Source organism: Rhizoctonia solani, chromosome 8, assembly GCF_016906535.1.
Source record: "Rhizoctonia solani chromosome 8, complete sequence".
NCBI classification, from domain to species: Eukaryota; Fungi; Basidiomycota; class Agaricomycetes; order Cantharellales; family Ceratobasidiaceae; genus Rhizoctonia; species Rhizoctonia solani.
In genome coordinates, this window is record NC_057377.1 from 495843 (window position 1) to 517453 (window position 21611).

Consider the following 21611-nt stretch of genomic DNA (forward strand, 5'->3'; position numbering starts at 1 on the left):
TCTCGTTTATCCCAGAAAGCCAGTTTCCGGTCCTCGGTAACACAATTCATGTAAACGCAATAACTTATTCTAAGCCCGGGGCCCCTAAACTCACTGGGGGTGTATTATGGGTCAGTCAGAGGCACGGGATGCCAGATAATGATAAACTCCGCGTCTATATAACGCATAGCTTCATCGTTCATGAGCGCCACTCATCATGCACGGGTTGGCGACACAAACCAGAATAGTTAGGTATTGTATAGGTATAAACTTCCGGACCATTTGGACTATGAAGGAAAGAATGTGTTAAATTTGGAACTACCCTACACGGCGAGGAATATGGACAGTTGTAGAGCACCCTTAAAGAGTTTCGTTTCTAAACTCTGAGAATACCTCACTTCACCATCCTACTGGGAGTTTGAATACGGCAACACTTTGAGGAGGGAAGTTATAGGTAAACGAAGTTGCACCGGATCCCACATTGAGGTTAGAGGTTTGAGGGACTACAGCATTGGGATTGCTCAGAGTATTGAATGTACCAGGGGCTCCGGCAGTGAGTAAGGTGGTAGTTGATTGACCAGTGATCGGGAAATCAAGGGCGAAGGTTCCTGTGAACGAGCTTGTACCAGTATTAGAAGCCTACCAAACGCATAATTAATCATTGCCCAAAGACTTCATGGATAACATCTACGCTACCTTCAGGTACACTATCTTGTTAGCTGCGTCGTGGCTCGCAACCCAGTGCAATGGAACGCTGGCGCTTGGCGCAGGCGAGGTTTTGAGAACATGTGTGCCCATATTGCTGCCAAACATCTAATTCGACCCCATACAGCTTTAATTAGCCTGTTTTCGATAACGAGCAAGAACAAACCGACCTGTTGGGCGTAGTACGACGCAGATTTCACCATTGACCCAGCGTCGAAGGTGATGACATCAGGAGTCCATTGATGACCGTTGATATTTTGTAGAGTAGGAGCATCTTTTTACGGCGTGTTAGCTCAGAATAATAATCAAACTCAAGGATATCTCACATGTCGAAGCAAAGACAACATCCGAGTTTCTACGTCCCCATGAGAATTTGTACAATGGCCATTTGTCATGACATTACTTACCGCTCCAAACCCGTCATATACGCAGCTTCTGCGACCGCACCCTGAAGAGTTGGGTACTCCAATCGACCGCACGAAGGAGGTCCAAAGATACAAGATGGATTTGTCGAAGTAACGGCATACCTGCAAATTAGTCAGCAATAAGAATGGTTTAGGCCTGCAAAGGTATGACCCACTCTCCGACGAAAACTTGTGCTCCGTTGCGAGGGTACGTATCGTACTCCAATGCATGATCAATAAACCACTTTGGTACATTGTATTGGTGCCAATCGATGTGGGTATATGCGGGGCTCAGGGTAGTGCTAGGGTAAGTTGTTGCAATGTATTGGAAGCCACTGTTGGGGAAAGCAGCTTTGAGGCCATTGACGAACACCTTGGGTTTATACAGTTAGTCAAATAATAATTCGACCCCCATCATGCTTGACTTACCCTCCAACGGTACTGAGCATAGCTGTAAACGGAGCCGATGAGCATATATCTATGTGTTCAACTGACTTTATAACTTACGATGCAGACGCCTATAGCATACCGCAAATGATCGCATTTAGTAGCATTCTCGGGCAAAATTTAAATGAACGTACCGCGAAATCCTCGTTTCCAATCTCGATATACCTGAGCTTGTATGGGGCTGTACGGCCGTACTGTGCACGAAGTTTAGCCCATTGGTTTGTATTCGCATCTCCGGTGATAAATTGAATTTCGTTTATGGCATCTTGAACGTAAGGTTGCAACTGGGATTCTGGAACAGTTTCGCCGCCCAGTGAATAGCCAGCTGGTGTGTAGTACAATTGATGAGCTAAAGTGGTCACTTAGTCTTATACTGAACATAATCTTACCCCAGATACCAAGAATGGGCTCCTATAAACAATTTTAAATCACTCCCCGGGATACACATGGGCAGAGAAGAACTCACGGCACCAATGTCCTCAGCCCAATTCAAATATTCGATCAAGCCCTAGACGGTAGTCAGTCAGAAAGGCGGAACCTAGCAGGCTTTAGCGCAAAGCTCACTAGTCCATCCGTATTGGCATATCCTATCAAGATAGTACATGAGACCGTGTCGAGAAATCTTTCACTTGTTAAACTTACCCCAGTCTCCTTGACGTCCTGGACGATTCTCGATCCTTTGGAAAAAGCTTGATGAGCTTTAGCAACTTTTCAGTATTTCATTTTACTCACGGCCCAATCTTCAGTGAACGGTCAGCCAACTGCTTACAGCTCTGGAAAACTAAGCACTGTTACTCACAGTTTCGTTCCATTTCCAGCGTTTAGCGACAGTTTGCCCTATAATCATAATTTTATGAGCCACCACTGTCGAACGGATGACGAACGAGCATACCTTCCAAGTTATTTCCGCCGGGGAATCGCCATACTCGAGGCTTCGATGCGGCCAGGGCTTCTGCAAGATCGATACGCATACCGTTCTGACGACCCTTGTACGTGGGAGGGAAAAGTGAGAACATTCCAAAATAAACTGATTTCCCTGAGGCGCTCGCACCGTCCACAGTCACGCGAAAGACGTTCTTCACATCCGGGGCGGACTGGGATGGAGTGAAATCAAAGGTGAACTTTTTCCAGGAGTTTGTCACTCCTGAAACCGTTGCGGTTGCATAGGTAGTCCCTGATGAAGAAGCCAAGGAGACGGTGACGGAACCGGTATAGCTATCAGACCTTGCGTAGAAAGAGCCTGTGTACTTCCATCCCGATTGGACCTTGATTCCTACGTAGTGAGGTAAAATAATGTAGCTACGACGAAGGAAATAAAGTACAAACCCCAGTACCCCGAGTTATCAAATCCAACTTGACCGCTCGCGCCCGCTGGAATCTTAGCTTGTAAGGAATTGCGAAGAGCATTGGAAACCCCAGGAATGCTATTGATTACGCTGAGGCTGGTCCCTCTGTAAGCACTCCATGCATTTAGTCTAAATTCGGGGGGGGGGGGGAAGTCAATTGAGCCCTATATATGCATGATACCTCTTACGCTTGGGGTGTATTAGCGGTCACGGCCTGAAAGGCACGGTTTTGTAGGAGTTCGGCATATAGCCCGCCGTCTCCGCTACAGGTAGGATCAGCACATTGATTTCACTTGCGGGGAACATCTTAGGATTACCTATGATTGATGTCCTGAGTAGCTACAGTGTTCAGTCACAGCTCAGGTAGGAAAGCAATGACACTCACCTCCCACATCCAACCATACATAGTAGAAGGAATGGCATGAGTTTGAGTGTTTGTCACTTGGATGCGCAACGAGGACTGGGCGAAGGCACCCGCAGTAAGAGCAAGAACAAAAAGTCTGTAAAAGGGTCCCATCGTGTTGTCGGGGCCGCTCGTGGTGTTGAACTTGTCAGGTTTTCCGTACCTTATATACATACAAATCACGTACACCTGTGTATCATTGATGGTCACTAGATCTTAGAGGAAGATCTTGTCGTGAATCTACGCCCATGTAGATCTCCATTTGTCCAAGGAAGTTGTGCATGTGCCCTGGTGATGAGTAGTGGGTGGCAGTTAATTTCATTCTGAGAAGTAAGTAATCATCAACGAAGTTCGAAAATACCCCAGCTAGGAGGCTAATGACTCCTTAAAGGTGCTCAATTTACCGGGGTATCTACTGAATTACTCCTTACGGTCTAAGTTTATGCTAAATATTGAACCCTGGCGGAGGTTGCCAACAGCAAGATCACGAGGGGTTTGACCTGGAAATAAATCCAAACTTCTCCCTTGGGCCGATCCAAGAGAAGACCAATGAAAGCGGTGATAGGAAGAAAGCAATTTATGGATAAAACTTCTACCATATGTTCTCCCTACATTTCTCCCAAGAAAGCCCCAATCCACTCACACGCGTGCATCCCTGTAGTGTCTAGGTTACGTTGATTTCCACCGCAGGTTTTAAAGGGACTGCTACAACTGTCACTACAATAGTCATCGATTCTTACGTCTTACATATCTTCCGATCGAGCCCAACACCAATAACTGTACTGTTCTGATCTTACATGAGGTAGTCAAGGAAAAATATCATAATCCCAAGCTGTTGAGGTTACGAACCATCAAACGTTAAATACCAAGTTAAATTTAGCGTGAGTTATGCAGGCGCTTGGTGACACTGTTGTAGCCTCGGAGCTACTGTAGTAATACATGACTCATGTAGTTATTTTTACTGAGATCGGTTGCGTACATATTTTTGCGTTGCCTGGCCCAGATCCTCCGCCACGACCGTTATTGAAAATGGTGATCTGCAGTTCGAATACGGTATCCTCCACTAAATTCTAGTGTGGCTCAATAGGTGGCAACCAACACAAAATCCATGGATAAAACAATTGGATTTTAACAATAAGGCTAGACAGGCAAAATTAAACTATGTTCGAACGCCGTTGTCTCCGAAGGCGACGTAGGAACTAAGGAAATTAAGCGCGTTTTCATCTGACCACTGGCACAAACTCAAAGTATAGTTGACAAGGATCGGTCGGATCAAAGGATAAGACACCGTAGGCAAGGTTAGTAACGGAAAATGGAGGAGTCTGTCAGGGGCGGCTCTCAGAGGTGTAGTGAGGTAGTATAACCAGAAGATAGACACGGGTAGCTAAGCGATATACAGCTTTAGGTCCTAGTAACACCATACGATTACAAAGGACACTGACCAATTCAATGGGAGCACCCAACATTCATTTGAGGGCTGTTCTCGGTAAATCTTGGATGTTGCATACTTAAGCTATACTGTCTGCAAACGAGGACAGTTCTTTTCAATTCATTTAATCTCGAATAGTTGTAGTGTGTGTGTCGTATGCTACCGAGTATTACTCTTTCTGTGTTTGCTCATACGTCGCTTGGGTTATTGGTCTGCTTGGCAAGGTCCAAGCAGCATTCACGTTGCATTCTTTGGTCTCGACTTACAACTTGGGTCGAAAGTATGAAAGATCGATTTTTTAACTTACGAGTATTGATCGGATACCGGAGAAGTGATGGCTCTCAACAGGTTATCATCGGCCAGGCCTTGGTCTCCGGCTCTCTGAATAACGCGGTTGTCGGACTACGGACGTAATATTAGACATACCAACTAGAGTAAACAAAGGACCATACCTTAAGATTGGTGCCGTACCCGAACCAATCGCTGGTGCTCGGATTGGCCATGCACAGTAAAATTGTACTCACGGTGCTAGAGTTGTTTAGCTTGACGGTATCAGAGCCACAAAAGGCAAGGGGGTAATTGTCATTACCAATGTTAAACATCCCGCAGATACCATCGGAGAGTGCCATGTTTTACATGATAAAATTGGATCTGTTGCTAACAGCAAGCCAATGGTCATTGTGTTGACAGCGCCAGGGACGAAGGATATTTACAGAGTGGATTACCTATACGCACCAGTGTTCAGAATGTGTTGGGCTTGTGCGTTTCAAAGTGTCTACACATACCACAAAGATGCCATGATGGTATTTCTATCCCAAAGATGTGGGACCCAGTCGACAGTATTGAACCCAATTATTGGTTTACCATAAAACATACGTATCAAGCACGGCGTTATTTACCTTAGCGGTAAGACACCTTGCTATTGTCAATTCCAGGTATGAATAAATGTTTCTGGGGGTTGGAAATATCTACATGGCGTAAGATCGCATCCAAGTATTATGGAGTGAACAGTTTGACAATTGAATCGTTGGATAGTATGATTTTGTGAGAAGCCAACGTGTTGAACTACAACTTTGCGCATGCATGTTGTACACAACTATATCAGGGGAGCATTCCTGCGTATTATGGGTCTGATGTCAGTTGAGAAGCAAATTGAGTTATGCATCAACCACAGGCAAGTGAATATTATATCTAATATTACGCTTGTCATAATTATGCCATGTACGGAATTGACATGCATGTATATGTAAGTTAGCAGGAGAGAACGAAGTAAGACACTGGCCTGTTGGGAAATAGCGCAGATCTGGAATATTAGGATCAGCAATTCGAGGAACACCACCCTGACAAGGAACCATCGAGTAAACTAACGTGATCTACTACGTATCGATTGAAATGATGGCAACCTTGACCATTTCATGACAAAACAGGCTTGTCAGGATGATACATTATCCGTTTAAACCCAATAACTATTCTTAGGAGCATACTAAATTTGCAAATCTTAAGTATAACCAGGCATCCGGATCTACATGTAGGTGATGGCACCAATTCAACATGAATATCATACTTCGTTGAGTAGAACATAGTTAATATGGTATGGGTGACATGGGTTACTTAAGCGGAGGTTATGTGCGGTACATAGTACCGTAGACTTTGATCATGAAGATGTGCATTTTTCTATGACGTATCGCAACGAGTTCTGATTGCATCTAGACATTGCTGCTGCCTAGGTCAAGTGTCAATATAAAAGGCTCATTCTCCTGTTATTTCTTGTCGTCTCGGAGTTTTTGTGGAGAAAACTTACATGTCTACCGTTCAAGCGATCTGAGTCTCTCAACGTAACCATATCATATTGACAGGAAAAGAATCATTCTAATTTTAATTTTTATCATGAAACAGTCAAAACGATCACCAATTGAGGGTAGCACTGACACATGTTGTGATAGATCACACTGTCTGTTTAGGTTGCTGTGATAAATTATCGGGTAAAATTCATTTGGTTGTTCATATCGTCTTTCTCAATCTGATTACTTGCAACATAGCTCCCTGTTATTGCCTTTAATGTTGAAATTTCCCCACTCTATTCCCAGATGAACTATTGCTTGGTCGTCATAGAACACGTGGGGAACGAAGTCACTCTCTTGATATGGGTTGCATACAACATACATGCGCAGAGTCGTAGATTATCTGACCCACTTCTTACGAAAATCACGTCATTCAGGTATTCATATGCCGAAATGTTCTTTGCGTACTCATTGAATCTTGCTCCATGTAGGTCTTTCTGGCTTCCAGCACCAATTGCGCATACCCGAAAGAGACGATAATGTTATCTTCTTGTTAGCTAAGGCAACTAACGCCCTGTTGAATGTATGCGTCTTATAGTAAACCAGTGACGCTGTTAACTAGACCCCAGATTATTGGGGTAGAGACCCCATCATTCAATCTTTGCGGTGTGGGCAGGCGTAACGGGGTTCACAAATATGACGCCTCCTAACCATTGGCGCGCGCAGGTAGTCTGCCGTATAAATACCAGTCGTCGACATCGATCTATTCACCACTAGCTCAGTGTTCTACTACTAGTACAACCAATAGTCCTATATAAAAGATGGCTCTCCCCGACGGTAGATACAGAATCTTTAACGCCGAGAACGAAAAGTATGCACCTGCCTTCTATGACTCTGATACCGTCAAGATGAACATCACTGGAAATGTGCGTATTGACCTATTATGCACAATGAATTTGTTGTCCTATCTCACTTTCACCGTGAATAATCAGGTTGACCTCGAGATCAAGAACGAATCTGGAGCACAGATGATTCGTTTCAACGATAGGAGAGTCAACCCGAGCACTAGCAACTGGTTCGGGTACAACACTAACCTTCAGGCATGTTGCGATATTCACATCAATTGGACTCTACTCATATTTTTCCTTACAGCCCGACAACCGCGTTATTCAGAGGACTGAAAAGCATAACCTCACAGGCGACAACCTGTTATGGGCTATTACTCCTGCAGGATCTGACCTATACTCGTAAGTTGAAAGTGAACCTTTTGGTGTCTTATGTCTAAGCCATGAGTTAGGATCAAAGTCTGGAATGCCGATGCTGCTTGGACTTTGCCAGACAACCCAAGGAATCCGACTGATGTAGGTCATTTTTAACGGACTGAGTGAGATTCTAGAGCCTGATCGCCTAATCTTCGTAGATTTATCTGGAGCCTGCGGAGGGAAAGAGGAGCCAGTTGTGGAAGATTAGGGAAGCTTAACAGGCAACAGAGTGACGTTTCGAGTTGTGAAGATATGTTGTACATATCGTGATTAGTTGAAATTGAATGAATTGAAAAGCGATGGCCCGTGTTTGTGGCCGACACTGGCTCAATGTGCACTGTATGCTAGAGTATATCCCAATTGAGAACCATTAGATGTATTACTGAATTGGGGCCATTTTGAATAATACGTGGATCTTCAGATTTATCCGTTGCCAAGATCTACCAAACGACTTGGTTCGGTCAATCGGTAGATCTACTTAGCGAATTACAAATTTGTCCGTTCTCTGGCCTTGTACAGTCACCTCGGCGCTCACATGATCGCAACATCAGAAACTTCCCTGATAATCATGACAAACTAACTGGCTTTCGTGTGACAGAATAGGGTCATCAGTTGTGGGCAAACTTGTACCAAGAGAAGCTGAACGCCTATTCTGGGGGTGCGCTTATCTTGGGTTACGACACATTTTCGTCCCCATCCCGTGCGCCACATGAGTGCGTCTTTACACCGAATATACTCCCCCTCAGCTATCGACCGCCCCTAGAGAACCATGGCTACATTCTGTTAGGCCTTCGCTTTAGCTCTTTCGTTAGTAGTGTGCCATAGTCGAAGGAATAGTTTTCCGGTTCATAGCTGTGCGACCGGTTTCTTGCATCTCGGCCATGACCCACGCGACGCACGAGTTCTGTTCGTGTCTAGGCACACAAGCATAGACAAACCCACGCTTGATCGACCGGAATAGTACGGTAATATTTAGATTACATATCCACAGTTTCGCTCTGATATCCGTGGTCAAGGCGTGTTTCTAGTTTCTGTGGTTTCTCAAGTGTTCAGCCACACCTCTGATCCCGGGCCGGTGCAGGCACCTAGCGGGCTTTGACTCCACCCAAAGCTCCAAAACCCATTTGGTTGCTCCATTGTTACTCCTAAATAATCCCTGATTTCCATTCTCTTAGACGTGTCTCTACTTTTACCTATTTGAATATGCGAAGCTATCTATAGATACCTGAAATTCGTTGTTTTGCTGTAGGCTCCAGAAGAGCGGGCAGGCATTTCCTCAGATTATACCGTACGAAACTATTTTAGCAACCACTGACAGCATTTAATTTACAAACAAGACCATGGCGCCGATTTGTGCGTCATTCCCCTCGGTCGCATAAGCGCCAAAATGGAACTGCTCAGTACCGCCACCCGATTTGCATCCGCCACTCCGCACTCGCCATCCACACAGTCCCTCACCGCCTCCGTCATGTCTACCGATCTCCAGTGGTTGCTCGTCCGCGTGCGTTTCAAACCCCTCGAAATAATATCTAGGAAATACAGGACTTATGAATCTGACAGAAATACAACAGCTTCATCGTGAAGCGTGTTCCCGAGGGACCGATCTTCTCCAAGGAGCCGGGTAACTTGAAGAATGTCCACTCGCGCAAGTATTCGGGCTTGATCAGCGACAAGGTTCGTATGGGTACTTTTATTCTAATAGCGCTGTTTTAAACGATTATTTAAATATACAGAGCCTGCACATTGGTCACAATGCCGAGACCAACGCGATTACTCTCACTTCTCGCAAGCCCAAGTCGAGCATTCATCAGCACTCCAAGGGCGAGCACAAGACTACCATCCGTGCCAGGTCTGGACCTCGCCGAGCACAGGGTGTAGTCGCCAGCCAAGCGAGGTTGGGATACCGTCCTGATTTGCGCCAGGTGCGTTTCGAGTTTGAGGTTTATTTCTACGCGAGAATCGTTCGATATATGCTTTACTATCTATATATTCCCACCACTCCAATTGCCAAAAATGGCACAGCATCTACGTTAGAACCCGCTGGGCGACCTCGGTCAGTGCCTTGTCGGGCGTGGACATGAATGCAATATCAGACTAGGGCCAAACGATCAATACGGCCCACGCCTCCTGTCGCTATCGGTAGCCGTTGCGGTGCTCCTCGCGGATATACCGACTCGTGGACGCAGACATCTTTCAATTCATTTGTCTTCTTTGATTATATGCTGTGATCGTTTATAATTGGTTCAATGGCTAACGTATACGATGACAGGCTGCCCTTCAACGCGTCTCAGCCCTCCAGCGCGCCCAGCAGACGAAGAAGCCCGCACCCGAGCGCAAGGTCCGAGGGAAAAAGGCCAAGGCTGCCGCAGAGTCTGCATAAAATGCATGTTCCTCATCCTGTATTCTCGTTGCTGTACATGTTTTATGCTCGCCTCTATGGATCAGTTGACACTAGTGAAAATGAGCGTACGATTGTCGTAAGATGAGGGACAACCAAGGTCATTGAGTTTGGAAGCTGCGGTCAAGTGAAATGAATTGACCCCTTTGATCTGTCATTAAGTGCCTAGCGACCTTTCACAACAAAAGGCAATGTAAAAGTAAGCGCCCGGCGTTTGAAAACGCCCCATAAGTGATCTTGATCGGCTGTGTGCTTGTCCTCTACACCCGTTCCCCAAAAGTATACCCTAATGTCGTCCCCTCCTTCTACCTCTTCTCCTCCTCCGCCAACTACAACTGCTGTTCCGTTCCCATCGACAGAGTCTGAGTCTGAGCCAGAGGCCACCAGTGTGACTCCGACACCCGATGATGCAATACCCGAGCCAGAGCCTCCTAAACCTAAAGATCCATATGCGGAGATTTTAGAACAAGCCAAAGCACGATTCGAGGACCAGTCTACTCCAGACCAAGATCTTCGGGATTCTGTTGGGAAACTCATTACGTTGTGTACACGACTCGTACGTTCCAAACCTCAAATTTCTAATAATATACATATAAATCAGAATGCCCGTCTCTGCGCTTAGACAACTCGAATATCCGCCCTGGAGCCCCAACTGACCGAACTTCAAACATCGTTAACATTGACGCAATCGAATCTCACGCTCGCAATGGCCAATACGGAAATGCTTGAAGACGCGCTCAAGCACAATGCGCACACGCGAGACGTCGGGTGGAGACGAAGCGACTCGACGGCGAGCCGGAGACCGCCTGCGAATAGCGTATCATACGCCGCATCTGTATCGTCCATCGCATCGGCAGGAAGCGGGTCCGTAGACGAGCACGGAGCACGGATCGTCGTCCATGCTCCATCTCCCCAATCCCCTCCCCCAAGAGCATCCACGACGACTCCGACCCCGACTCCGACCGGGACCGTGACTGGGACTACAACCGGACAAGGAGAGTCGAGGTTTTTCAGGTTCCGGTTCGGGAGCAAGACGCCGTCTCCAACGAGTGCGGTTGCGCAGGTGAACAAGGCTGCTAGTCCTCCACCTCAACTTGCGGGCTCAGCGTCGCACTTGACGTCGGCGTCGTTGCCTTCGCTTGGTTTGGCCCTTGAGGATGTCCCGCCTACACCACCTTCGACGACTTCTGTAACTTCTGCGACTTCTACTGCTGGTACTGCTGCTGGGAGAACCGTTGACCCTGAACTGGCAGCGCTGGAAAAGAAGCTCAAGGACAAGGAAGGAGAGATCAAGGCCAAGGAAGAGTCGATTCAGGCGCGGGACAAGCAGCTCGAGGAGCTCAGGTCGAAACTCGAGGCCGAGAAGAAAGTGAGCACCGAGTTGGAAAAGGAAAAGGCAAAAGTGCAGGAAGAGATTGAAAGTTTGACCCAGTCGTTGTTTGAAGAGGTGAGTTTTGGGAGAGTGTGCGTGTGTGAATTAATTGGGGTCGATGTTTACTTGTAATCTAGGCCAACAAGATGGTTGCTGATGAGAGGAGAAAGATGGCCGAGGTCGAGGCGTTGCTTAGGGAGACCGAGGAAGAGAGGGATGCGGTCAGGGGTGCGATGAGGGTTGTAGAAGGAGAGAATGGACGACTGAGGGAACTCTCGGCCGGTATAAAAAAGCCAGAGGAAGAAAAGGATCAGAAAGAGGAACGAGAGGTCAAGAAGGACGTCGAGTCAGTCACGCTGGAGACTGATGGTACAGTCCACACCGACGAAAAGGCGTCCGAGCCGGAGAAAGTGGCAGAAGTAGAAGAGCCAACCCCGGTCAAGACAGACTCGAGCGAATGGATTTCCGTCAATGGGTCCAAACGTGAGCCAGAGGACGACGCCGAGTCGGACACAGATAACGCCCGAACATCTCAAGAGAGCACCCGGCCAGACTCGGCGACAAAGGAAACTTCACCGATCGTCTCGCCCGTCTCGAGCGACGATGAACTGGATGAACACGAGCCCAAGGAGGAACCATCTGAACCGCTGGCTATCGCGGATGTTCCTTCTCTCCCTAGCTCAGCGTCTGATATTTGGAAGGGGCAGGCGAGGGATAGGGAGGCGACTCCACCCAAGACTCCCCCGCGAGTGCATGCCTTGCCGGTCGAGACGTCACCGTGGGCCGAGGGGCGAGCGTAGATTGAAATCTTAGTCTTCGATGTAGCGTATCTATTGATTTATGTATCATATACGATAGTTGTTGAAGTCTCAATATCCCAGATGTCCGAATTACCTCAAAACTCCGAGTCACAATCAAAATGCCTAGTTGTGTGCGTGCATGAAATTCATAGAGAGTACATAATGGAACAAACAAGGCATACATCCCACAACCAATCAAATGGTAGTCTCGTACGGTACAGGCACGAGCGTCTGAGGCTGGTTGTCCGCCGCAGAGAGTGTGTATCCAGCACGGGGGAGACCAGGCACACGCTTCATCGAGACCTTCTCTATATTGAATCGTCAATCTTTAATTTCACTATATATATGCATACAAGCAACTCACCGCCCTTTTCCTTGGCCTCTTTAGAAGTGACCGCGTTGGCCTTGACGCGAGTCAAGAAGTCCTGTCGGGAGTTGGAGTGACGGATGTGCTCAACACGGAGGTTGACACGCTTCTCGATGTACCTGTTTCCGACAATCTTCTTGACGAGCACGCCAACCGCACGGGGGGTAACATTGTACACAATACCCGTTCGGCTTTTAATTCCCCGCATAAATAAGGATTAAATTCAGGAAATGTCGAGTGGGACGTACCCGTGGTAGTATTTGTGCGGCATACCCTTTTGTTGAGCCGCGTTGGCCTTGATGTCGACAATATCACCAATACGATAGGGAGTCACAAAGGTCGACAGTTTGATCGGGCCATGCTCTATACACCCACACACTTTCAGCCTCGCAAGTAATAGTGGAAATCAATCAACGCACCCTTGAAGCCCCGCTTGAACATGTGGCGGGTACGCGCGCGGTAACCGAACGAGTGCGGCATTTTGGGCTAGTCTTTTTATCAACAGCGATGATTCAACAACTCGAATAAATCCTTTTTTGCTGCGACGAGGGGACATACCTTGAAAGTGTCGATAGAGGCGGGTTCGTCGGATGCAATTATCTCGCAAGCGCCCGGGCGATTGGGCGGTGGCTTGAGCTGTACAGTTCCTCTGTAGTCGGAAGGTCGGAAGCAAATACGGGCCCATGATCCGTTTGTGATCATACTGGAAACTCGACGCCGACAGAGACGAGAAGATTAACCTCAAGACACCATGCCCAGGTGAGACCTTTGCGTCTAGACGAGGGCGTCAAGACATTGTGTTGTCCAGGGTGTGAGCTCAGAGGGCCGCCCTGTTGATATTCGAAGAGCAAGACTGACTTTTTTGTTGGTGTAAAGGGCCCCCAGGAACCACAGCAAGACGTGAGTGCATTTATTCCTCTTTTCTTATCTCACGTAGGCTGACTTGAAAACATAGCTACAAGGTCCCCCGTCGCCCCTTCGAGTCGGCTCGCCTCGATGCTGAGCTCAAGGTTTGTCAGATCATATACCAAGGATGATCGACGCTGATAAGCTATTAGCTCGCTGGAGAGTACGGTCTCCGCAACAAGCGTGAGATCTGGCGCATCTCGCTCGTCTTGTCCAAGATTCGTCGTGCTGCTCGTGAGCTCTTGAAGCTCGAGGCCAAGGACCCCAAGCGTCTCTTCGAAGGTGAGTCATGGTTTCAGTCCCATCATTTCGATCATTATTCTACCCAAGTGATCGCATATAACCTATACTCGTTATTATCAATCTCTGCGTGTACTGACATTATTGCCACACCAACCTAGGTAACGCCTTGATCCGTCGTCTCGTCCGTATTGGTGTGCTCGACGAGACCCGCATGCGTCTCGATTACGTATTGGCCTTGAAGATTGAGGATTTCTTGGAGCGCAGGCTGCAGACCCAAGTCTTCAAATCCGGTCTCGCCAAGTCGATTCACCACGCTCGCGTATTGATTCGCCAGAGGCATATTCGGTAAGTTATCCCATGTTTCAATAAATACACAATCTTTATCGATCTTGTTCCCCAGTGTTGGCAAGCAGATTGTCAATGTCCCCTCCTTTGTCGTTCGTCTTGACTCTCAAAAGGTACGTTTGTTATTTATTATCTGGTATATATGCTCATACATATCTCTGTAGCACATCGACTTTGCGCTCACTTCTCCCTACGGCGGAGGACGCAAGGGTCGTGTACACCGCAAGCGTGCCGCCGCGGCCGCCAACAAGGACGCTGGCGGAGACGACGAGGACGAGGAGTAGACGCACCCTTTTTTACACCGAAGAGTGGATGCGTCTTGTTGGGTTCGAGAAGATGTTACTTACTCTTTTTTTCGAATACGACTATACGCACACTTTTCACTTGTTTCGCCACCTACCTATTTTTTTTCTCCCACCGAGCGCGAGGGAGGGGGATGATATATGCCGCATCGTTGTCGATAGTGTCTTATGCTTGGTTCAGTTTCAAAATGTATCACGTTGTATGGATGACCTTTAAAGCTACCAATTAGTTTGCTGGAAGATACCGACACACAGGCCCACTTGGTAGCAAATCCGGACCAATCGTACGAGTAGTTTAATATTGCAATAACCTAGCTCTGTCAGAATAAAAGCGTTGTTTCTGTAGTGCTAATAAACGAAAAAGTGCTTCCAACAAGACGAATTTGGATGAAATTCTGGAACCTTGCTTAATGAGGAGACACTTTAGACAAGAACACCCATAGTGTTAGGAGCGCATCGGACTACTATATAGCACCGGTAAACGTCCCGAATCCTCTGTGGCCTTTTGGTAGGGTCCCCAAAGTTTTGTCGCAGTTTTTTTTTTTTTGGGGGGGGGGGACTCTCCAGGAGCTCCAGAGGATTCCCTAATGTTAGTACTATCGATCTTTGTTCTGTACTCCTTATGATTTTCGATAAATTTTGCTTTCACATGGTCACCGGACCTCTTGCAGCGGGTTTCATCGGTTGTGAGCATCCAAATCTACTACATTTTCATCTCAGATAAATTCGGTCGATACTTAAGATTATTCGTTATAATTAGCTACGGTGCGTCCTATCGAATTTCGCTTTCCTGAGCCGGGTTTATTGTTTAACATACGAGTACAGTTACCCAGCAGAAAGAAACGCTGAGGCCGATGGACACAGATACTCGCTGTGTCGATCCGTATCCGCAAGCGCTGGATGAGCTCGCCATACCCTTATTCGGTACCTGAACGACCTACACTGTGAGCCCAAAAAGGCAGAGGAAATCCGCTTGACCTCCAGATTTTGCTGGTTGTCTGCACCCATAAACAGAAACCGGCACTTTGGTGACACGCGGCGGTGAGCTAAGGATGCTGACCCATAAAAATACTGGTCGAGGTTTTCCGATACTCCGTGCACAAGCGCGGCTTTTTGTATCCATAAAATCTACCCCCTTGAGGTTCATCGTGCAATCATCCCCTGGATCTCGCACGTTTCGGCCATGGTTGCCACAAGTAGCTGTAGGAGAGACCAAGAAATTTAGACTCTGTATACATTGTGTTATTGGCAAGGGCTCCTTCAACTTTATATTGAATCAACATTGCAAATAGGCGAAACTAACCTCGCTCATATTCTTGGGTAGCCGCATGCTTGGCGCTTACTCTTTCAATTGATGGCTTATAGAATAACATGGATACACACGTGGTGAGTCTTGTGATCGAAGTACCGCGCCCTACAGTAGTTCCTTGACACCCCTTGGCTAAACTGTTCTCTGAGTGGTAATGCATGCCCTATTCTCTTATTTAGGCAAAGTCTTTCAATCAGAGCCCTCTGAGGAACCTTCCGGACCCACAACTTACAGTACGTTGCGTTGTAGTCGTGGAGCTTCCTACTTATTTCTTGCCAGAGGGACACAAGTATGGGGTTAACTCTGTTGCGTTTTCTCCTGATGGGTGTTCGGTTGTATCGGGATCCTTGGACAGGACAGTTTGTAGCTGGAATACGAACAAGTCTGCCTCGATAAGTCAACTGTGGCAAGCTGAGAGACATGGTGATACAGTTTATTCGGTCTCCTACTCCCCCCTTGGTGATGTATTAGCTTCTGGATCCGCCGACTTCACCATTCGCCTATGGGATTCAAAGACGGGCTTGCCAATAGGCGAGCCACTAAAGAGCCAAAGGAACATGGTACATTCAGTCGCCTTCTCTGGAGATGCAAAATTTATTGCCAGTGGCAATGAAGGAGGGGAGGTTCGTATGTGGGCCACGAATGACACAGCAAGTCCCTACATCTCTTACGGGAGCAACTCATTCACGATTGCGTCGATCGCGTTCTCTCCCTGTGGTATTCGGGTCGCTGCCGGGTCTCATGACTGGGGTATCCGAGCCTATGATTTGCAAACTAAAACATCAATATTATCACTCCTCGGGGGACATACTGAACCCGTTCGTTCCATTGCATATTCTCACGACGGAAACCTGATAATCTCTGGGTCCAATGACAAATCGGTTCAGCTCTGGGACGTTCGTAGTGGAAAGATCGTCCGCAATTCATACCAAGGCCATGCCAACCAAGTTACATCCGTTGCTTTCTCTCCAAACGATTTATGGGTCGCGTCGGGATCTATGGATCGTACTGTTCGTATCTGGGACATACGGACTAGCGGTTTGATTGTTGAGCCATTGAAGGGGCATACCAGGGGGGTAACTTCGATCGCATTTTCTCCCAGTGGAGCCCAACTCCTAACTGGTTCACTCGATCGTAATGTAAAATTGTGGAATTTACTCCAAGTAGAACATTTTTGTGAACCTGAGACAGGATCGAGGTCGGAAGTAGGAGAAGGAAGTCAGCAACACACAACCGGGAGCACATCACCCAGGAGTTTTGAAGAGGGAGAAGTAACTAACAAAGAGTTAGTTAACCAGCAGATGGTAAAATATAATTTCTCGTGCCAAGCATAATCTAACATATTCCTTTTGTGCTTGAAGTCGATCCACGATATGTTCAATAGCCTTCTTACTCATGGATGCGTCGATCTCACTACCCAAATGATTGGGAAACACGATGACACCGTCCCGGTAGCTGGCGGTGGTTTTGGTGATGTATGGATGGGTGAATTACGCAACGGCAGTAAGGTGGCAATTAAAGCATGGAGAGCGTCTTTCATTGAGCCCTGCGGCTACAAAGTTCTCAAGGTGTGCGCATCCCATCACCTACTATTAAGACGTTGTCACTTACGACTGAACACTATCAGCGTGCCATGCGTGAAATATACAATTGGTCCAGAATGAAACACGACAATATACACGAATTGATGGGGGTGATGATATTCAAGGGCAACTCCTTAGGGATGGTTTCCCAATGGATGGAAAATGGAAATTTGCACGATTTCATGAGACACAACCCCAACTTCAAACCATTTTCATTGGCAAGCCAAGTCTCAGAGATCGCCGTATATTATTAGCTCATATCTTGTGCAGTCGATTCAAGTCGCAAGCGGCCTTGCGTATATGCACCAAAACGAAATGGTAAGGTGGGCTTTGGATGGAGTATGACTATATCTGAATGGAGTTTTGAAATAGGTTCATGGCGATCTTAAAGCGGCAAGTGATTTGGATTGACCGTGATTGAGCAGCAGATTGCTAATATGCATGAATCTCAAAGTACAATGTTCTTGTGTCGTCAGAGGGTACTGCCAAACTGACCGACTTTGGCTTATCCGTCTTGTCTAATGCCAGCCTGGCGTTCTCGTACTCTAGTGACACACAATCAATATCCGTTCGCTGGACGGTGAGTATCAACAACTTACATTTGCATTGCTATTTGTCAAGCATTCCTAGGCTCCAGAACTACTCTTGGAAGGCGCGATTAAGACCAAGGAATCGGATGTGTATGCCCTTGGAATGGTATGTATTGTATTGTAGATAGCAAAGTTTCTGCTGAATCCATACATACGTTGTATCAGACACTCCTGGTAAGCCTTAGATAGTATAAGAGCTTAATGAGCCAACTGAACATGAGTAGGAGATATACACAACAGATATACCATATGTACAATGTCGAAGGGACTTTCAAGTTTTGAGGAGGATACAACAAGGGATTTTGCCTGAACGCCCACACAAATCTCTTATGAACAATGAAGAAGGAGATTTTGTATGGGAAGTATTGATAGCCTGCTGGGATCGTGACCATAATACTAGACCCACCGCTAAGAGTGTATTTGAGTCTTTATCAGCAAGGTTGAACTAGCAAAAAAGAACTCTTTGTATATATGGTTATGTCATTCTGGTTATTGAGGGCAATTTTTTCTCAATACATTTATGTAGTGGGAGTTGACAGGGGTTCAATAGGATATATAATAAGTAAGTTCAGATTTTTATTGACTAGTAGAAGATAATCAAGGCAGTAAGTTAGAGTGCTGAGTCAAAACCATATTGGTCTCAGGGTGTCCTAGACATAGTGTGGGACAAGTGTGGGGGTTCTGGCACTTGAAGCCTTGTGTGTACAAGCAATGAGAAAACTGTGTAAGGTGTACTTAGCAACTATACAACAACAGAGAAGACACTTAATGTCCTAGACATTGTCTGGGACCAAGTGGGGATTTGGTGCTTGTGGCCAACTAAGTACAAGAGTAAGCCACATAAGGCAGCAGGGAACTATCTACAGCAACAAAACACCTAACTACAACAAGCAAGCCACTTAAGGTGGCAGCAAGCTATCTAAGTGTCCTAGACTTGGTCTGAGACAACATGGGGGTTTGATGCTTGAGGCTGGGCAGTAGAAATGAGAGGTTGCTTAAGTGTTACACCCTTACAAATTATACCATTGGATTCACATGATTTTTCTCTTATTTTTAGTATTTTTTACAAACTCCTTATCTATTGTTCTTTGATCACATAATCTTGGCACTTATTATGCCAAGATGCTGCGCCAAGATGCCATGCCAAGGGTGCTTAGGAAGAATCCACATTTCTGCGCAGCCTGCAGCATGCTTCTTATTTCACATGTAGTCTTCTATTCACACATGCACAGACCACATGTATTTAGTTCTCTTTGTTATATAAACAGCAGGAAAATTGCTTGGAGACCCCAAGTCAATTTTACCTTGTCTTTCATCACAGACAGTGTCCTAAATGTCTGTAAGGATGTCAAGGAGGGGGGTGCTTGCAGCCAGGCGTATACAAGTGAAAACTGCATAAGGCAGTGAGCAAGCTACCTACAACAACAACCAGCTATACTACAATGATGAGGCTGCTTAAGGCAGTGACAAACTATCTAAGTACAACAAGTGTCATAAACAGAGGAAAATAGAACTAGCTGGAATTGAACCAGCTTGACCACTAAGCCATAGAGCCCTATTATTCCTCTGCTGACAACCCATGATTACACCTGCTACCCCCCAAATTTGGGCTTGGGCCAGCATGCAACCACTTGTACTGGTCATGTGACTGTGTCCAGGACAACAAGGAACTGCTTAAGGCGGTATCAAGCTATCCAAGTACTAAGTGTTTACTGGCCCTAGTGGCCTTGTACAAATGGGGGATGCAACAAGAGGTAATCAACCTGGGTGTTACCATGGTTGGTTAGCCTCCTTATATATATTACAGAGGCACTAATTACAAATACAATATGTGTGGGAACAGAAGCTAACTATATGTAATAAGAACCCTGCTCTGCAGTTAGTCTCACTCATGCATACGTGTCACTGACATGTCATAGTGATGTCATCAAGTGGAGGTGGCTACATATGTATGAGTAAGCACAGATGGGGATGTGGCTTGGCGCTTAGCGTATGATATAGGCGCCAGAGTCATGTGGTTGAAAATGTAGTCCAATTGTCTTTGTTTTAAAATCAAGAAAATAGGGATAAATTCCCTGATATCAAATGTGTCTACAACAGACAGGTACCTCAGTAGCTAAGTAGTCCCAGGCCCCCACAGGCCCCTTACTTGTTAACCACTCCAGTAGACCTACCACCCTCACTGGCCTAAGGCCCTTCCTCACCTCCAGTAGTTAGTTAGTCATTGCCTTACGCAACATAGATATAGTAGATAGCCTAGTTAGTAGTTTTGCCCTGTTTAGTACAGCCTTAAGTGCCCACCACTAGCAAGTGACCAACCATACAGTTGGGTCACAACATTAAGGCAACAAGAACCTAAACTGTCCTGGACACGGTCACATGACCAGTACAAGTGGTTGCATGCTGGCCCAAGCCCAAATTTGGGGGGTAGCAGGTGTAATCATGGGTTGTCAGCAGAGGAATAATAGGGCTCTATGGCTTAGTGGTCAAGCTGGTTCAATTCCGGCTAGTTCTATTTTCCTCTGTTTATGACATGAGCCCTACCTGGAAGAAGACGTTGTTAAAGGGAATCCTGTTTCTTGGCTCCACAATCTGGATGCCTTCTGGCTGCAATTCAATGCACGCTGGAATGTCCAAAATAGGACAGAGAACTTCTGCGCTGAATTGCGCACCCTCAAACAAACCAAGGGAGTCCAAGATTACTACAAGGACTTCCAAACCTACTCTCAAGGTCTTGGTTACAATGATCTTTCTCTCAGGGACATGTTCTATGATGGCCTATCCCACAAAATTAAGGAAACTCTCATGGTTCAAGATTATGACCATGCAGAGGCCTCTGTCACTCTTGCAACTCTTGCAGAGAAGGCCCTTAAGGTGGATCAACGCCTAGAGCAGTTTGCAGCCCAGCACAAGGGTTTATCCTCCTCTTCAAACCAATCTGGAAGCAAATCCAGCACCTGTACGTCAGCAGCAGCCCAGGGAGCGCCCAGGGATAAACTGTCTGTTGGGGAACAGGTGTATGCCATTGTGGATGGAAAGGCAAAGAAGGGGGTCCTTCAAAAAATTGGCCAGAATGCTAAAGGGATTGCAGTTCCAATTGTTAAGTGGAATGATGGCACCACCATGGACGTTACCTTCAAAACTATCAAGAAGGATAACCATCCAGCCACTGCCACCTCCACTCCTGCTCCCAAGGCTTCCTCCTCCTCCTCCTTGCGCAATTCTGGTCCTTCCCCTATGGACTTAGACTCTGCCTCTTCAAAAGGCAAAAAACCCATTATATGCGCAACATGTGGAGGTAGGGGACACTATGCCAATCAATGCCCCTCAAAATCCTACTCTGGCCATGAGGCCCATATCTCTGAGGATGAGTTGGAAAATGGGGACCTCTGAACACTAATGGGAACAGTGTATCAGAGGGAAATAATGGACATTTAGATAGCTTGGAAATCTTTTCTGTAAATAATATATCTCCTTTAAATATATATTTTCAAGCTTCTTGCATTCAACAAGTTCCCAACCCTAAGGTTACCAAGAAAATGAAGCCCTTCTTTGGATGGGCTATGATTGATTCAGGTGCTTCATCTTGCTTCATACACAAGGACCTGATCAAACAATATGGTATACCTACTACAAAAAA

General features: G+C 46.5%; 7 protein-coding genes across 7 annotated transcripts; 5 read left to right on the forward strand and 2 right to left on the reverse strand.

Annotated features, from left to right (window-relative positions):
- Positions 1–378: 378 nt before the first annotated feature.
- On the reverse strand, positions 379–5342 carry RhiXN_09620 (alpha-L-arabinofuranosidase; the record flags this gene model as incomplete). The annotated part of the gene is made up of 22 exons (XM_043329436.1): positions 379–618; positions 676–792; positions 855–958; positions 1011–1039; positions 1092–1211; positions 1265–1461; positions 1518–1539; positions 1596–1606; positions 1670–1884; positions 1934–1946; positions 2002–2043; positions 2100–2122; positions 2178–2212; positions 2268–2275; positions 2335–2372; positions 2428–2808; positions 2862–3010; positions 3070–3144; positions 3199–3212; positions 3267–3447; positions 5021–5115; positions 5166–5342. The coding sequence occupies 22 exons, from the start codon at positions 5340–5342 to the stop codon at positions 379–381; spliced, it is 2286 nt and encodes a 761-aa protein (XP_043182270.1).
- Positions 5343–7315: 1973 nt separating this feature from the next.
- On the forward strand, positions 7316–7974 carry RhiXN_09621 (uncharacterized protein; the record flags this gene model as incomplete). Its single annotated transcript, XM_043329437.1, has 5 exons — positions 7316–7420; positions 7487–7546; positions 7647–7741; positions 7792–7855; positions 7915–7974. 5 exons carry the CDS (start codon positions 7316–7318, stop codon positions 7972–7974), a joined length of 384 nt encoding a protein of 127 aa, XP_043182271.1.
- A 1169-nt stretch (positions 7975–9143) lies between these two features.
- RhiXN_09622 (ribosomal L28e protein family) lies at positions 9144–10136 on the forward strand (the record flags this gene model as incomplete). Its single annotated transcript, XM_043329438.1, has 4 exons — positions 9144–9257; positions 9317–9430; positions 9490–9678; positions 10026–10136. The coding sequence occupies 4 exons, from the start codon at positions 9144–9146 to the stop codon at positions 10134–10136; spliced, it is 528 nt and encodes a 175-aa protein (XP_043182272.1).
- A 307-nt stretch (positions 10137–10443) lies between these two features.
- RhiXN_09623 (uncharacterized protein) lies at positions 10444–12326 on the forward strand (the record flags this gene model as incomplete). Its single annotated transcript, XM_043329439.1, has 3 exons — positions 10444–10710; positions 10777–11601; positions 11664–12326. 3 exons carry the CDS (start codon positions 10444–10446, stop codon positions 12324–12326), a joined length of 1755 nt encoding a protein of 584 aa, XP_043182273.1.
- Positions 12327–12521: 195 nt separating this feature from the next.
- RhiXN_09624 (ribosomal protein L21e) lies at positions 12522–13395 on the reverse strand (the record flags this gene model as incomplete). Its single annotated transcript, XM_043329440.1, has 5 exons — positions 12522–12634; positions 12691–12884; positions 12942–13056; positions 13113–13179; positions 13252–13395. 5 exons carry the CDS (start codon positions 13393–13395, stop codon positions 12522–12524), a joined length of 633 nt encoding a protein of 210 aa, XP_043182274.1.
- A 49-nt stretch (positions 13396–13444) lies between these two features.
- RhiXN_09625 (40S ribosomal protein S9-A) lies at positions 13445–14471 on the forward strand (the record flags this gene model as incomplete). Its single annotated transcript, XM_043329441.1, has 7 exons — positions 13445–13452; positions 13570–13593; positions 13649–13703; positions 13752–13881; positions 14001–14187; positions 14243–14300; positions 14352–14471. The coding sequence occupies 7 exons, from the start codon at positions 13445–13447 to the stop codon at positions 14469–14471; spliced, it is 582 nt and encodes a 193-aa protein (XP_043182275.1).
- Positions 14472–15952: 1481 nt separating this feature from the next.
- On the forward strand, positions 15953–21364 carry RhiXN_09626 (Transposon Tf2-1 polyprotein; the record flags this gene model as incomplete). Its single annotated transcript, XM_043329442.1, has 10 exons — positions 15953–16031; positions 16078–17102; positions 17160–17366; positions 17426–17623; positions 17652–17699; positions 17754–17778; positions 17858–17961; positions 18012–18077; positions 18137–18145; positions 20510–21364. The coding sequence occupies 10 exons, from the start codon at positions 15953–15955 to the stop codon at positions 21362–21364; spliced, it is 2616 nt and encodes an 871-aa protein (XP_043182276.1).
- Positions 21365–21611: the final 247 nt, after the last annotated feature.